Source organism: Cervus elaphus, chromosome 11 (genome assembly GCF_910594005.1).
Source record: "Cervus elaphus chromosome 11, mCerEla1.1, whole genome shotgun sequence".
Taxonomy (NCBI): Eukaryota; Metazoa; Chordata; class Mammalia; order Artiodactyla; family Cervidae; genus Cervus; species Cervus elaphus.
Window position 1 is genome coordinate 56,757,369 of NC_057825.1, and position 15,355 is coordinate 56,772,723.

The 15,355-nt window shown below is 48.0% G+C and overlaps 1 protein-coding gene across 1 annotated transcript; it reads right to left on the reverse strand.

Annotated features, from left to right (window-relative positions):
• Window positions 1-1,681: 1,681 nt before the first annotated feature.
• Window positions 1,682-7,458, reverse strand: FABP1 (fatty acid binding protein 1). The gene is made up of 4 exons (XM_043917844.1): window positions 7,289-7,458; window positions 4,900-5,072; window positions 2,596-2,688; window positions 1,682-1,807 (listed from the first exon to the last, which is right to left on the reverse strand). The coding sequence occupies exons 1-4, from the start codon at window positions 7,353-7,355 to the stop codon at window positions 1,757-1,759; spliced, it is 384 nt and encodes a 127-aa protein (XP_043773779.1). The 5' UTR covers window positions 7,356-7,458; the 3' UTR covers window positions 1,682-1,756.
• Window positions 7,459-15,355: the final 7,897 nt, after the last annotated feature.

Genomic DNA, 15,355 nt, shown 5'->3' on the forward strand with positions numbered 1-15,355 from the left:
GAGAGATTTCTGTGGGCTGGATGCAGTTATGAGAGCTGAAGGATGTAAGATAGAAATTCCAGAGCTTGGCAGCTCTCTGGCTGGCTCAGACAACTGACATTTGTTATCTTAGAGTTCTGGAGGCCAGAACTTGAACATCAAGGTGAACAAGGCTATGCTCCCTTCGCAGGAAGTAGGAAAGGATCTTGTCCCATTCTCTCTCCTGGTTTCTGCTAGCTCCTCAGCTTGTGGTTGCATAACTCCAGTCTCCACATGGCATACTCCCCGTGTGCATGTTTCCATCTCCATAAATTTCTGCTTTTTTAAAAAAATTTAACTGTGCTAGGTCTTAGCACGAGGAATCTTTGTTGTGGCATGCATGCAAGATCTTTACTTGTAGCATATGAGATCTAGTTCCCTGACAAGGGATTGAACCCAGGCCCCTTGCATTGGGAGCGTGGAGTCTTAACCACTAGACCACCAGGGAATCCCTCATCTTGCTTCTGCTTGTACTCAATTGTGTCCAAATCTTTACAAGTCCATGGACGGTGGCCTGCCACAATCCTCTGTCCATGGGATTCTCCAGGTAAGAATACTGGAGTGCATTGCCATTTCCTCCTCTAGGAAGGGGAGGAGATCTAGGGGATCTTCTCAACACAGGGATCAAACTCATGTCTCCTGCATTGGCAGGCAGATTCTTTACCATTGAGTCACCTGGGAAGCTTGAAGTCCCCATACATTTGCCGTTTTTATAAGGATACCAGCCATTTTGGATTAGGGGCCCACCCTACTTCAGCATGACCTCATTTTAACTTACCTACTTACATCTGCAATGGCTGTGGTGGAACAAGGTCACAGTCAGAGGCTGAGGGTTAGGACTCTGACACGTGAGTTTTGGGGAGATGCAACTCAACTCATAACAGTTGCCAGAGCCTGGAACAGGGTACCATTTGGGGAAACACCCCTCTTCTCCCTTAATCTGCTTCTGCCCACAGCCCAGAAGGACTTTCTACTTGAGGTTCCTCTGTCCACTTCTGGCACCCCCTAGAGGGAGAATTGTCCACTGGGTGGTTCAGGGCCTGCTCCTTTTGTTTATGTCCCTAGGTGGGTGAGGCTGGTGGGGCTGCTAAGGCCACACTTGTGGGCATGGCTTTCCTTTGCCTGTCCAGCGATCCTGGTCTCTCTGTCCCCACGGGAGTGACCTAGTCCACCACACAGCCTCATGCTCCAGCTCCTTGCTGTGTGGCTGTCCGGCGGGACATGTCATTCCAGGGCTGGTCTACAGATCCGGCTACATGTGTTCCTTATAGGACTGCCTGAGTGGACAGCCTGGGGTCTGCTTTCAGGGTGAGAATCAGACTTAACCCTGCAGGATGTAATATGTAGATGATCAAGTTTTACAAAACTAGAGGTGATCAGTGTTCAAGAACCCCATTAAGGAAAAGCCATCAAGAAGAAAGGACATTTTGGGGACTTCCCTGGTGGTCCAGTGGCTAAGATTCCCAATGCAGGGGGCCCAGGTTTGATTCGTGGTCAGGAGACTGGATCCCACATGTTGCATGCCGCAACTAAGCTGATGAAGCCAAATAAACAAAAATAAATATTAAAAGAAGAGAGAGAGAGGCAACACCAGGTCCACTTCTCTCTCAGTCTCTCTCCTTTACCTCCCTTTCCCTTTCCTCCTTTAAGCAAAAAGAAGACATTTTTTTTCTTAAAACAAAGTTCACTTTATTACATTAGTTGTACACGCTAAAAGAATACGAAATGCAGACTTTGTCTAAATTCTCTTGCTGACTCTCTTGAAGACAATGTCGCCCTTCGTCATGGTCTGAAAGCCAGAAAAGAAATCATGAAATGTTCATCTGATGTATAATTATAAAGAATAGTTAAGCCCCAGTATGCTAATATATGCAGCAACTCAGAGACGCCTCTGTTCTCTATAGGACCGGAGGAAGGATAGGCAATCTTTTCTAAAATCCCATGCCAAGTCTTTGTCACTTCTTCACATTCAGAGCTGTCCTGCCTTTTACAGAATTCCTTTCTACATCAGTGACTTAGAGCAAGACCATCCAAACCAGTTCAATCCAATCCAATTTCTCAACATTTCATTGAATACTTCTTGCTCCTGCTCATTCTCTAACTTGTGTCTGATTCTTTGTGACCCCATGGACTGTAGCCTGCCAGGCTCCTCTATCCACGGGATTCTCCAGGCAAGAATACTGGAGTAGGTTGCCATTTCCTTTCCCACAGGTGCCTTATTATCATTCATTGCAAGATGGTAAGAAACATACAAAGCCCGTCTATCTGTAATGAGAGTGGCTCCTTCTAGGGTTGTGCAGTGTATCACCATGGATATCCAGTTCAGAGGAACCCTAGCCCTGCCATCTCCTGGCTGTATGCTGCCTCAGTTTCCATATTTAGGAAATTCAGCATTGGTGGGAAGATTTGAGAAAATGTGTGGAAACTGCCTGGGGCACAAAGGATGCTCAGGAAGTAGTAGCAGAGACTGACCACAGGAAATAGTCACTGCTCTTCATGTCTCCCCTGCTCCCCCACTATCCACCTCCCCACCCAGCCCCAAGTACTAGGACGCCCAAGCTGAGAGCGCAGACTTACACTGGTGACAGTGTCACCATTGAATTCAGTCACAGACTTGACGCCTTTGAAAGTTGTCACCAGTTTATTATCACCTTCCAGCTGAACCACCGCCTGTAGGGGACAGAAGAAATAGCCTGTGAGGAGGGGTCCAAGAGGGAGTAACTCTTGCTAATGAGGTTGGCTCCCCGGCATGGGACTCTGCTTACAGCAACCAAACCCCCTTCCCTGGCTCTGAACACAAGTGAGGTCATGTAAGAACTGAAGAAAACGGCAGGGCTTCTTTTGTCAGACTTTTCATTTATGGGCTGTGATCCATGAGTCAGCATAAGATGGCTAAGTGGTCTCAAATCAAACACTAAAGTCAAGTAACAATTTTCCAAGTTAATGGAGGGAGGAAGTAGTAAGATTCAAAACACTGGCCATTTGGGAGAACAACTGTCTTGGTTTTGTGTTACCTTATGTTATTCCTTCTAGCACCTTCATCTTTCCTCTTGTGGTCTCCTTTTCACACATGCAGGAAGAGGTAACAGAAACCCAGCAGGGAGCAGAAGATACTGGCCAAGGTTAAAATTTGCCTCCAAAATGGACAGCTGGAAAGGGCCATGACAGCTTGCCCCTTACTGTAGGCGTATAAGAGAGTTTCCCTTCTAAAATTTATCATAGGTTTCCTGACCTGTAATGTTTTATCTGGGGAAGCAGAAGTCAAGAGTCACTAGAAAAGATTTAAAAAAAAAAAAAAAAAAAAGACCAATGGTTGTGCTGAGACAGATCCACAAAGTTTTCTGGGGTCAGGGGATACTGGGGTAGAGGAGTGGGGATCTCTGCTCAGTGGTATTGGTGATGCTAGTATTGGCTTGTGGGGTTTGGGAGGGAGGAATAGAGACTCTTTGTGAGGGGCACCCCCTTGCCTGGATCTCCCTGCCACCGCCTGCCCACCACTCACACATCCTACCCCTCAGCTTGAATACCTTATCCACAGCCCAGTAGAGGTGATGCTAGCTTATCCACTGTCTTTGCTCTGGGAAGTGACTGTGCCCATTTCACAGATGAGGTAGTGAAGACCAGGGGTCACTGACCAACCTGCAAGGCTTGATCTGAAGGCCTGTCTGGGGCCTTGGTTCTCTGGTATAGCCAGCACCTCCTTCAGGAAGTCTCTCCCCATGACCACCAGCTCTAGGCTTGGCAAAGCCATTTCCTTAGGATCAGGGATGAACTTAGGGCTCTGCTAAGGTTTTGCACTGACTCCCATTTGCCTGTTTCTGGGCCTGGGAGAATCTGAATCTTTTAGACTCCTGCTCTGGGCCTGGTTCCCCCATACCCTCCATATGGGAGAGCTCAGATTCTCCTCTAGTCAAAGCTATGGTTTTTCCAGTAGTCATGTATGGATATTAGAGTTGGACCATAAAGAAGGCTGAGTGCCAAAGAATTGATGCTTTTGAACTATAGTGCTGGAGAAGACTCTTGAGAGTCCCTTGGAATGCAAGGAGATCAAACCAGTCAATCCTAAAGGAAATCAGTCCTGCATATTCACTGGAAGGACTAATGCTGAAGCTGAAACTCCAATACTTTGGCCACCTGAGGTGAAGAGCCAACTCTTTGGAAAACACCCTGATGCTGGGAAAGATTGAAGGCAAGAAGAAAAGGGGGCGACAGAAGATGAGATGGTTGGATGGCATCACTGACTTCAAAGGACATGAGTTTGAGCAAACTCAGGGAGATAGTGAAGGACAGGGAAGCTGAGTGTGCTGAAGTCCATGGGGTCACAAAGAGTCAGATGTGACTGAGCAACTGAACGACAATAATAGATTCTCAGGCCAGAGCTCCTCCAGGAGGTCCCAGGAAACTGACACCTCCCCTAAGAGCTTCTTTCTTAAGAGCTGGTTTATTTATTTATTTTTAATTGGAGGATAATTTATTTACAATATTGTATTTTTTGCTTGTGTGTTTAGTCACTCAGTTGTGTCTGACTCTGTAACACCATGGACTGTAGCCCGCCAGGCTCCTCTGTCCATGGGATTTCCCAGACATGAATACTGGAGTGGGTGGCCATTTCTTACTCTAGGGGATCTTCCTGACCCAGGGATCGAGCCTGCGTCTCCAATGTCCCCTGCATTGTAGGTGGATTCTTTATCCACTGAACCATGTGGAGACCGTATTGTCTTGGTTTCTGCTATCTCTCTGCCTTTCCACCCCAGCTGGGGGTTCAGAGATAGGGTCTCAGCAGTAGGAATTGTGAGCTGGGAGCCTTGAGGGAGGAAGCCTGGGGCCAGGCTCCAGGAAAAGTTCTGGAAGCAGAGGGTGGCTGGAGGGGGCGACTCTTACCTTGATCTTCTCCCCAGTCATGAACTCCATCTCACACTCCTCCCCCAAGGTGAACTCATTCTGGATCACTTTGGAGCCAGCGGTGATGGTGAACTTGAAGTGCTTCCCATTCTGCACGATTTCCGACACCCCCTTGATATCCTTTCCCTTCTGGATGACGTCATCGGGCATTCCTGGAGGGAAGCATTGAAGGTTTAGAGGTGGGTAGAAGTGGGAGTGGGGCATCCCTGGTGGCTCAGTCAGTAAAGAATCTGCCTTCAATGCAGGAGACCCGGGTTAGATCCCTGGGTTGGGAAGATCACCTGGAGAAGGAAATGGTTACCCATCCCAGTATTCTTGCCTGGAGAGTCCCATGGACAGAGGAGCCTGGTGGCCTACAGTCCATGGGGATGGAAAGAGTCGGACATGACTGAGCCACCAAACAGCAGAGGTGGGACCTGCAAGTTGGCGGTCACAAGAGAAACCCTGTGGTGAGAAGGGGGAGGAGAGATCCCTGAGGCCGTGGCACTTCCTGGAGCCCTGTGAGCAAACTGAGCTTTGACCTCTGAAAGCGAAGGTCAGTGGCCTGATTTGGCCTGACCTCAGGTGCCCACTATCTTGCCAGTTTGGTTTGTTAAAAAAAGAAAAAATCACTTCTCTGCCCCGGGGAAGCTTTCCTTAGCTGAGCACCTGCTTCTTACTCGCTCTCCCTACTCCATCCTCCCTGTTTAAAGCTCGGAGACTTTGCTTTTAGAGTGCAAGTATTTTTTCCTCCACACTCAGGGTGACCATCAGCTTGCCTCCCAAGTCAGGTCCCTCCTGAGAGTGAAAGGGAAGCTCTTAAAAATTATGCCAGGATGGGAGGGAGATTCAAGAGGGAAGGGATATACATACACTTATGGCTGATTCATGCTGACATATGACAGAAACCAACACTACATTGTAAAGCAGTTATCCTCCAATACAAAATAAATGAATTAAAAAACTATTCACGGACAAGAATAGGCTGCAGGATCGTGCCTGGCAAGCCTATGCCCCCCATCCCTACCTCCACTTCTGCCGTCAAGGCTTTTAAGGAAGATGGACCAGGAGTCCCTTCTCCGGGGACAGAGTGTGATGAATATCAGAGTGTGTCTGTGCTGTCATATGAACTGAGGCTCAGGAAAACCGGGTGCACTGATAGTGATGGGGAGGCTCCTGTTGCCAGGTGAGGGATACAGAGACAAGAGGTGTTGTGTTGTGTCCTAGAGGAGAAGATCCCAGCTCTCAGCCACCCCAGAATGCTTCCCATCTCTGCCTTTGCTATCTTCCCCACCGTCTCCTGCTCAGCACTCTTCCTTGTCTCCCCACCCCATTTGCTTCCTCCCCCTGGAGCACAATATCCTCCTCCAGTCCCCAGGGGACACTTTCTCATCTCTCAAGGCCCAAGGCTCACCTTCGCTCCTACCAAGCCTTCCCCTGACACCCTCCCACAGGCACCACATCCTCCTGTAAGTGACTCAGTGGGGTGAGTGGGTGACAAGGATTTAAAGTGGGGTCCCTGGGAACCAGTGTTGGCTTTATATCTCAACTCAGTTTGGGATTATGATCTGTGTGACCCCAGTTGGCATTAGTTGCTCTTTCAAGGCCTTCATTGCCTTGCCTGTAAAATAGGAAAAATAATAGTGCCGAGCTCAGAGTTAATGGTGAGGACTCAACCTGGTGGCTCATACAGTAAAGAATCTGCCTGCAATACAGGAGACCCAGGTTTGATCCCTGGGTCCAGAAGATCCCTTGGAGAAGGGAATGGCAACCCACTCCAGTATTCTTGCCTGGAGAATTCCATGGACAGAAGAACCTGGTGGGCTACAGTCCATGGGGTTGAAAAGAGTTGGACATGACTGAGTGAGAGGAGGCTAACAACAGGAAGTTGCCCATCTGGGGCTTTAGCACGAGACCTGGCACTGAGTCAACACTCAAGACACGTTAGAAGAGGCTGTGTTGCATTCATTTCTTCTCTTTCTTCTCTCTATAAATTGTGACCTTGGAAATGCGGCTCACTGTTATCTGTCTCTGTGGTATCTGCTCAGCACAGCACTCTGCTCAGCGTGTGGTTGGCCTTGAATAAGAGTTTGTTAGAAGAATGAAGAAAGGAATGAATGAGTGAATGAACACGGTCACTCAGTGAGGTAGCCATGGAGGTGGCTTCAATCTAGATCAGATCTTAGTTCAGTGCCATTTCCACTTGCCTAAGGTATAGTCTTGTCCAGGGAGGAATAGCCCAAAATTGCACAAGAAACCTGCAGAACATGATTCCAAATCTGTATGAAGCTTGAACTGCTCCTCCTGTCTGACTTTAGGACCCTGACTGGCCACCACTCGCAGGGCCAAGCCTTCATGGCCATGATCCCAGCCTCGGCCCAGCACTCACCGACTGCCTTCATGAAGGCCTCATAGTTCTCCTGGGTCTGGACTTGGTACTTGCCGGAGAAGTTCATGGTGGTGGAGAGGCTTTCTTCACAGCTGATCCACCAGCTCTTCTGGCAGGGCTGCCAGTATGGGCCAGTGTGGGCTAATTTATAGGGGGCTCCTTCCCCTCCAAAAGTCGGTCACAAGTCATCAGCTGTCATCTCCTTTATGGCCAGGGTCAAACATTAACTCTTGAGAGCAATGGTCAACGATAAAAAAACAGGATGGGCCTGGCAGCGGATTGCTCCAATTCAGCAAACATTGGTGAGTGTCAATCAGGTACAAAGCCCTACAACCCTGCAGACTTTAAGGTGCTACTTTCTGTAAAATGTGTGTGTGTGTGTGTGTGTGTGTGTGTGCACATACATTCCTATTGTTGTTGTTTAGTTGCTCAGTTGTTTCTGACTCTTTGCGACCCCGTGGATTGTAGCCCACCAGCTTCCTCTGTCCATGGGATTTCCCAGGTAAGAATACTGAAGTGGGTTGCCATTTCCTTCTCCAGGGGATCTTCCCAACCTAGGGATCGAACCCCGGTCTCCTGCATTGGCAGGCAGATTCTTTACCCCTGAGCCACCAGAGAAGCCCATATGTACCTATACACACAAACCTGCATGTGTGTGCATGTTCACATATACACATATACACATGTGTGTGTGTGTGTGTATGTGTGTGTGTTGGGGTCTAAATCTAGAAGCTCCAGGAAAAATGCCAAGGAATCCCTTCAGTCTCAAAATCTCACTTTAGTTACATAACCTTACCATCTCTTCCCATCTTTAAAAAAACAAATTTTTAAATTAATTTATTAGAGGATAATTGCTTTATAATATTATGTTAGTTTACATACTGTACACTATGTTGCTGGACCATATCATGAATCGGCTGTAAGTACACATATGTCCCCTCTTTCTCAAGCCCACCCCTCTAGGTTATCACAGAGCACTGAGCTGAGCTCCCTGTACTATACAGCAGCTTCCCATTAGCTGTCTATTTTGCACATGGTAGTGTATATATATATGTCAGTGCTACTCTCTCAGTCCATCCCCACTATGTCCATAAAGTCTTCCCATCTTTATCTTCACACAAACCTGTCATCAGCCCCTAGAGCTGCTTTGTATTCTGGGAATCCCTCCTTGATGACCATGGGTACACAGTCTCCTTTTGGAAGTGTGAAAGAATACCTTTAAATCAGACATGTAGAAATTGAGATGCATTTAATTAGCCAGAGACAAGTTAGGAGAAAGAAGAGGGAAGGACCTCCTGGATCAACTGAACCTATTGGGGTATCCCTGCCTCCCTGTTGGCTTTCACGGGGCCTCTCTTTTCTTCTCCCCTTGATCACCTTCTCTGTGAATACTCTGGGCTCAGAGATCACGTTGCAAATATCTATATTCTCATTCCTACTGGGATTTTTTTTTCTCTAAGTCTTCTTTTCCACTGTACCTTTTCTTTGGTATTCCCAGCACATAGGCACGTAGTCAACGTCCAGTGAATGATGAGTCAGCAAACAGAAACGGTCAGCAGACAATGAGGCCGCGTTGTTTCTCGTTAAACAAAAACGAGAGATAGAGTAGTCAGGTTGGTCCACCCTATCAAACCACTGAATCGTTGGCGCTGGGCAGCCAAGAGATTTGTGTGTGTGTGTGTGTGTGTGTGTGTGTGTGTGTGTATCTAACAGATTTGCTCCTGGCTGAAAGTTTAGCATGAGTGGATGTGAATAGGGTTGGTACTGTGGACCCCAGGTCCAAGAGCCAGTGACTGCTTCCCACCCGTGTCAGTCTCTCTCCCTTCTCTGCAGTTTCGTCTGCCATTCCAGCTTGAGTCTGAGTGGATGGTGGGAGATTGCAGACAGAGCTCTCTCTGTTTGCTGGATAGTTCTCTCCGCTGCTGGGGGATCCTATCTGGTCCTACCTGTAGCACAGTCACCAAGGTGCTCACTTTCTCATCTGCCAAACTGGCAGCCCTCCCCACCAGAATTCTGCACCCCAGAACTTGCTGGGCTGCTGGCCCATCCGCTCTGCAAGCCTAGAAGCCCTCAGATTCTGACTGTGCATGAGGTAGGGGGCCCATGAGTAGCTGAGGACTCATGACGGGGGACACCGGTGCCCCAGAGCAAGACTAACAGGGTGTGTCAGCCCACGTAGAGGTGCGTTCCCTTATCTCCAGCCCTCTCACAATACTTTGCCAAACTTCCAGAGTTCAGACTTGTTGATCCAGCAGAGCACCTTAGAAGTCCTTGTGCTCATGCCAGAGCCCAGCTCTGGCTTTCCTGGCAGGTGCATTAGCATATGTCCTGCCACAGGGAGATCACTACCTACCGAACAGTGTGGGCAGAGGGTAGCAGCTGATGTGCCTGGGGATCTGGCACCAGTAAACCTTTCCCTCCAAGTGCAGAGGCAGGCTCTGTTCTTCCCTCCCTCTGACAGTGCCTGGGACACAACATGCTTTCCAGGCTGCAAGTCAGGATGGTCCCTGGAGAACGTTAAGCAGCAGACTTGTATGCTGAGAACTCACAGCCATTTTTAGTCACCACGAATGCCCTGGCCCTGGCATGGAAGTGGGGGAAATGGCTCAGAGAGGATGCCGGCACAGCCTCCTCTTGTCTTGTTCTGAACCTTGATTGTGTGAGTCACTTACTTGTGTCCAACCCTTTGCCACCCTATGGACTGCAGCCCGCCAGGTTCCTCTGTTCATGGAATCCTCCAGGCAAAAATACTGGAGTGGGTTGCCATGCCCTCCTCGAGGGAATCCTCCCAACCTGACCCGGGATCAAACCCAAGTCTCCTGCACTGCAGGCAGATTCTTTACCATCTGAGTCACTGGGGGAAACCTTAGGTTCCTTAAATATGTCTCATTGTACTGAGGGTCTCCACCAGGTGGGACGATGATTTTTTTGGGGGGTGGGATATATAAGAAAGTAAATGGAGAAGGGCATGGCAACCCAGTCCAGTATTCTTGCCTGGAGAATCCCATGGACAGAGGAGCCTGATGCCCTATAGACCATGGGGTCTCAAAGAGTTGGACAGGACTGAAGCAGCTGAACACACACACACACACACATACACACAAAGAAGTAAAATCCATTATCTTAAGAACTGGAATCAGAATTCGTCTCAGAGAGGAAACTGTGTGTGTGTGTGAATAAGAGAGAGAAAATGATCAGATAAGCTGCTTTGGAGAGAGAGCAAGGGAGCTGGGGAGGTGTTCAGTGAGGCTGAGATGATGAAGCAGGGCTGTGCTGATCAGGAGATGGAGAGAGAGACACTGGTTGCATCTTCTTTCTCCTTCCCGGATGGCTGGAGAGAGGAGAGCAGGGCAGCATGCAGAAAGGAGAGGGGCCAGTAAGAGGGTATGGGGTGACAGGTCAATAAGGCACTCCCAGGCACAGGGAGGTTTCTAGGAGGACTGATGTTGAATCTGAAGCTGCTTGTTTGCTGCCAAGTGAATCCCCATCCATCTTTCTTTAATTCTCTCGCCAGCTGCCTCCATGTTTCAGTAAAGCATAATTCTTGCATCAATAGATGTGCAAGAGGAAAATAATGAGGGGCTGAGCTTCACTTCTGGGTTGATGTGATGGCGCCAAGACAGCACAGTGAAAACAAGAAGTACTGAGAACGCCACCTGGTACTGAAAGCAAGAAATACTCAGAACAGTATCTGGTACTGAAAACGGTACCAGGAAGACCAGTGGCCAAGGGATGCATTTCCTCAGGGATCTCCCAAGATCTTAGGTTGGGTTTAGGAGAAATTCAAGCTAGTTTTGTTCAAATCCCAGAGGACCATCCAATCTCTGCTGGCATCTGGGTTACATAGGCTATTGTTGTTCAGTTGCTCAGTCATACCTGACTCTCTGCAACCCCGGGGACTGTAGCCCACCAAACTCCTCTCTTCATGGGATTCTCCAGGCAAGAGTACTGGAGTGGGTTGCCATTTCCTTCTCCCTGGGATCTTCCCAACTCAGGAATCAAACCCAAATCTCCTGCATTGACAGGCGGATTCTTTACCAGCAAGCCATCAGGGAAGCACATGTAGGCTAATGCCCACAGGCTGATAGCTGGCATGTTTCTGTCTAATGACTGTGCGGTGGTTGAGCCTTGGGCTAAATTCATTTATACCTGAGACCTCCTCCCACCTCAAAACCTTCCCTGCTCTATCTGGGAGGACCAATGGCAGTGCCCTGGACACACCACACTGTCATATGCAGTCATGCCTGCCTAACACCCCTCCTCGAAAAGGGATACCTGACATAAATTCCACCTCTGGACTCTCTCCCCTTGACCATGAACGTCAAATGCCACACCCAGAGTGCTGCTCAGTGGGCTCCAAGGTGGAGAGGGGGCCAGAGCATCATCAAAGTTTCTTCATAGGGTAGAACAGTATCAACCCCAGAGACCTCTCAGGAAGCCTGGATTGGCTACCTTTTCTGGTGTCTGAGGGAGAGCAGTGCCTAAGAACCAATTCCCTGCAAACCTTCCACCTGCCCGGCATTCCCTGCCTCCCCATCCAGGCAGCACTGAGCATGACCGGCTCAGAGACTGGGCAAGGGGCTGGCCTAGCTGCTGGAGACCCTACAGCCCCCACTCAGAGACAGCCTGACAGAGGCATGTGGACCAAGACTACAGGTATGAAGCAAGGGCTTCTTCCCTCCCCCAGATCCAAGACAGGGAGACTCTCAGACTCTCGATAACCTGTTCTTGGCTAGACTGTGGGGGGTGGGGGTGTGTGTGTGTCTTGAAGCCACAGAGATTAGTGGCCATAGCAAAATTTAACACTTGTAAATGGTTTTCCATAAAATCAAAAAGGGTAATGACATTTCTCGCCCACGAGCTAAGTAAACACAAGAGGAGATAAGTCCAATTTCGATGACAAAGTTCAAGTGGCTTCCAATAAGAAAAAAAAAAAAAGACTCCTATTTCACGGTCTCAGCGTCTGATTTTTGTCCACTCAGAGACTGCAGCCCCCTCTGAGCCCCACCAGACATTCTTCCTCCTTACTTTCCCTACTCAGATGAGCAGCGTGGAGGCATGGAAGTAGGGACAGCCTTTTGGTAGCCAGAATATGACCGCCATTCATTTGAGGCCAGGCTCCTCTGCACTTAGATCTGACCCCAGGATGCCTGCAGCTCCAGTTTGCCCAATTTCCTGGGTGTTTTGGGAGATGCCATGTGAGCCATACTTCTTTAGAGGTAGGGCTACAGGAGGGGAAGGACTTGAGTTTGGGTCTAGCTCTCCTTGCTAACAGATGTGTGACCTTGAACAAAAGCCCTGAGCTTCTCTGGGGCTCCACTTACTTATCTGTTGAATGATCCTGACAGTCTCTGTATCCTGAAAACACTGTCAACCTGTGTCACCTTCAGGGATGTGACGCTCTTATCAGATGGGGGGTCACAGCACTTTGCATCTGCTTCTGCTGGGTGTCCAGAGGTATCTCCGCTCAAGACCAACTTTTATGTTGATCTGACTTGAGGACAGGGCTTCCCAGGTGGTTCAGTGTTAAAAAAATCCTTGCTGCCAATGCAGGAAAGAATGAAAGTTCGATCCCTGGGTCTCGAAGATCCCCTGGAGGAGGACATGACAACCCACTCCGGTATTCTTCCCTGAGAAATCCCATAGACAGAGGAGCCTGGTGGGCTATAGTCCACGGGGTTGCAAAGAGTTGGATGTGACTGAGCACACACACTCGCAAAACTTGAGGACAAGCTTCCTTCCCATCTCCCTGGGCCAGTGGGTAATGTCTCTAGGTGCTCCAGGCTCAGCTCACTGCTTACTGTTCCAACTTTCAGTTCCTATGGAGCTCCTTGGCATCAAGGGATTTTTCTTTCTTTTCTTGTAACCTCAACTGTACATTGGAAACACTGTTATGGTTCAAGTGGCAGGTTCATCCTGAGGGAAGACTTCATATCAGCTTCATCGGCCATGTCATCGCTCCTGCAAGTCTCTTGTTTCTGTCACGTGCTATTTCAGATCCTTTGGGTGGGATTTCAGGATGTACATCCTTTGACAAAAATGTTTAAAACACCTTCTTAAGCCTTGCTGATCATATTCTATTCTGTCTCTTCAATCATTGTAAGCTCCTTAAAGAATCTCATCCTAGGACTTCCCTGGTGGTCCAGTGGTTAAGAATCCACCTTGCAATTCAGGGGATGCGGATTCCATCCCTTGGTTGGGAAACTAAGATCCCATATACTGAAGAACAATTAAGCCCATGCACCACAAGTAGAGAAACCCTGTGCGCTGCAATTACTGAAACCCACATCCTCTAGGACTGGTGCCACACAGCTAGAGAGCCCTCGACCTGCAACTACTGAGCCTGTGAGCCACAACCAGAGAGTCTGTGCCCTGCAGTGAAAGATCCTACATGCCACGACTAAGACCTGATGCAGTCCAATAAATGACATGGAACATAAATAAATGTTAAAGAAAGAATGCCCTCCTATAACAACTGTCCAGTACCTGGAATGGGAACCACTCAACATCCTTGGCCTTTTAGAGGTCTGGCTTGCTTGAAGAAGTCACTAGGGGGGCACAAGGACAAATATACCAAACAAAATGGTGGGTGGTAGCTTGCCCTGTAAGAGAAATCACACTTACACAGACTATACTGAAAAAATGTATTCAATACAATTTCCTTTTCTACAATAACCTTTTGGACTATCCCTATGATGAAAAGTGAGTCCTTCCTGTGATTCACTTTGGGCCCACAGTGAGTTTACTGTGACACAGTAAAGCAGAAAATCTTGTGAATTGCACGGGAGGCAGTAGTACTAACTTGAGGGCTGATGTAATCAAGGAAGAACTCGGAACTTATCTGCAAGGCTGGTTTGTACAGCTCCCGTGTTGGCTGTAAAAGCTAACAGTGTTTGCTTGCCCCGTGTCCCCGTGTCCTTGCGTTCCTTGCCCTCTGAGTGTTGGAAGCTTCCAGTTGGCTTCAAAGTCAGTCAGCCTGGCACTTCAAAAAGAAAGCTCTCCCCAGGCAACCCTTGACCAACCCTTAACACCCCCACCCTCCAGCGCTGCATTCTCTGTGTCTTTGGGCTGTGAATCATCAGCCATTTAGGGTCAGAATGGTCACTCTCTTGACACTGCTCAAGGCTCAGCTCTACAGTCCCTCTCCATGTAGCCCTCCTGGGGGCTCAGCTCCTCTAGATCGACAACTTCTTTCGTGATTTCTATTCAGTTCCATGAATTCTATGACATCAACAGTGATAAAATGCACCTTCCACTAGTTGACTAAGTACATGCTTTCTCTGTGAATGGACCTAGAACCTGCCATACAGAGTGAAGTAAGTCAGGAAGAGAAAAACAAATATTGTATATTAACACATACATGTGGAATCTAGAAAAATGGTACAGATGACCTATTTGCAAAGCTGAAACAGAGACACAGATATAGAGAACAGATGTGTGGACACCACGGAGAGAAGGGGAGGGGTGGGATAAAATGGGAGGTTGGGACTGACATATATACACTACTGTGTATAAAATAGATGACTAACGAGAACCTACCGTAGAGCACAGGGAACTCAGCACAGTGCTCTGTGGTGACATAAATGGGAAGGAAATCCAGAAAAGAGGAGATGTGTTTATAAATATGGCTGATTCACTTTGCAACACAGTAAAAACTAACACAACATTGTAAAGCAACTATATCCCAATTAAAAAAAAATGAAAATGATTACTGTATCTTCAAAACAATACTCTAGGGTAAGCATTATTATTCCCATTTTTCAGATGAGAGGACTAAAGTGAGAAGTGGTTAGTAATGGCTATCCAAATAGGAAGCTGCCAAATAGGAGCATGAACCCCAGGTGTTTGACCCCTAAAGCTTATGTTTTTGACTTTTATTATTTCCATATTATAATTCTTTGAACTTTTTATTTTGTGTTAGGGTATAGCCAACTGACAATGTTGTGATACTTTTAGACGAATAGTGAAGGGACTCAGCTGTACATATACATGTATCCATTCTCCCTCAAATTGCCCTCCCATACTGTAATTTTAAAATTAGTATCTTGGTTAATCCCCCCAAAATTC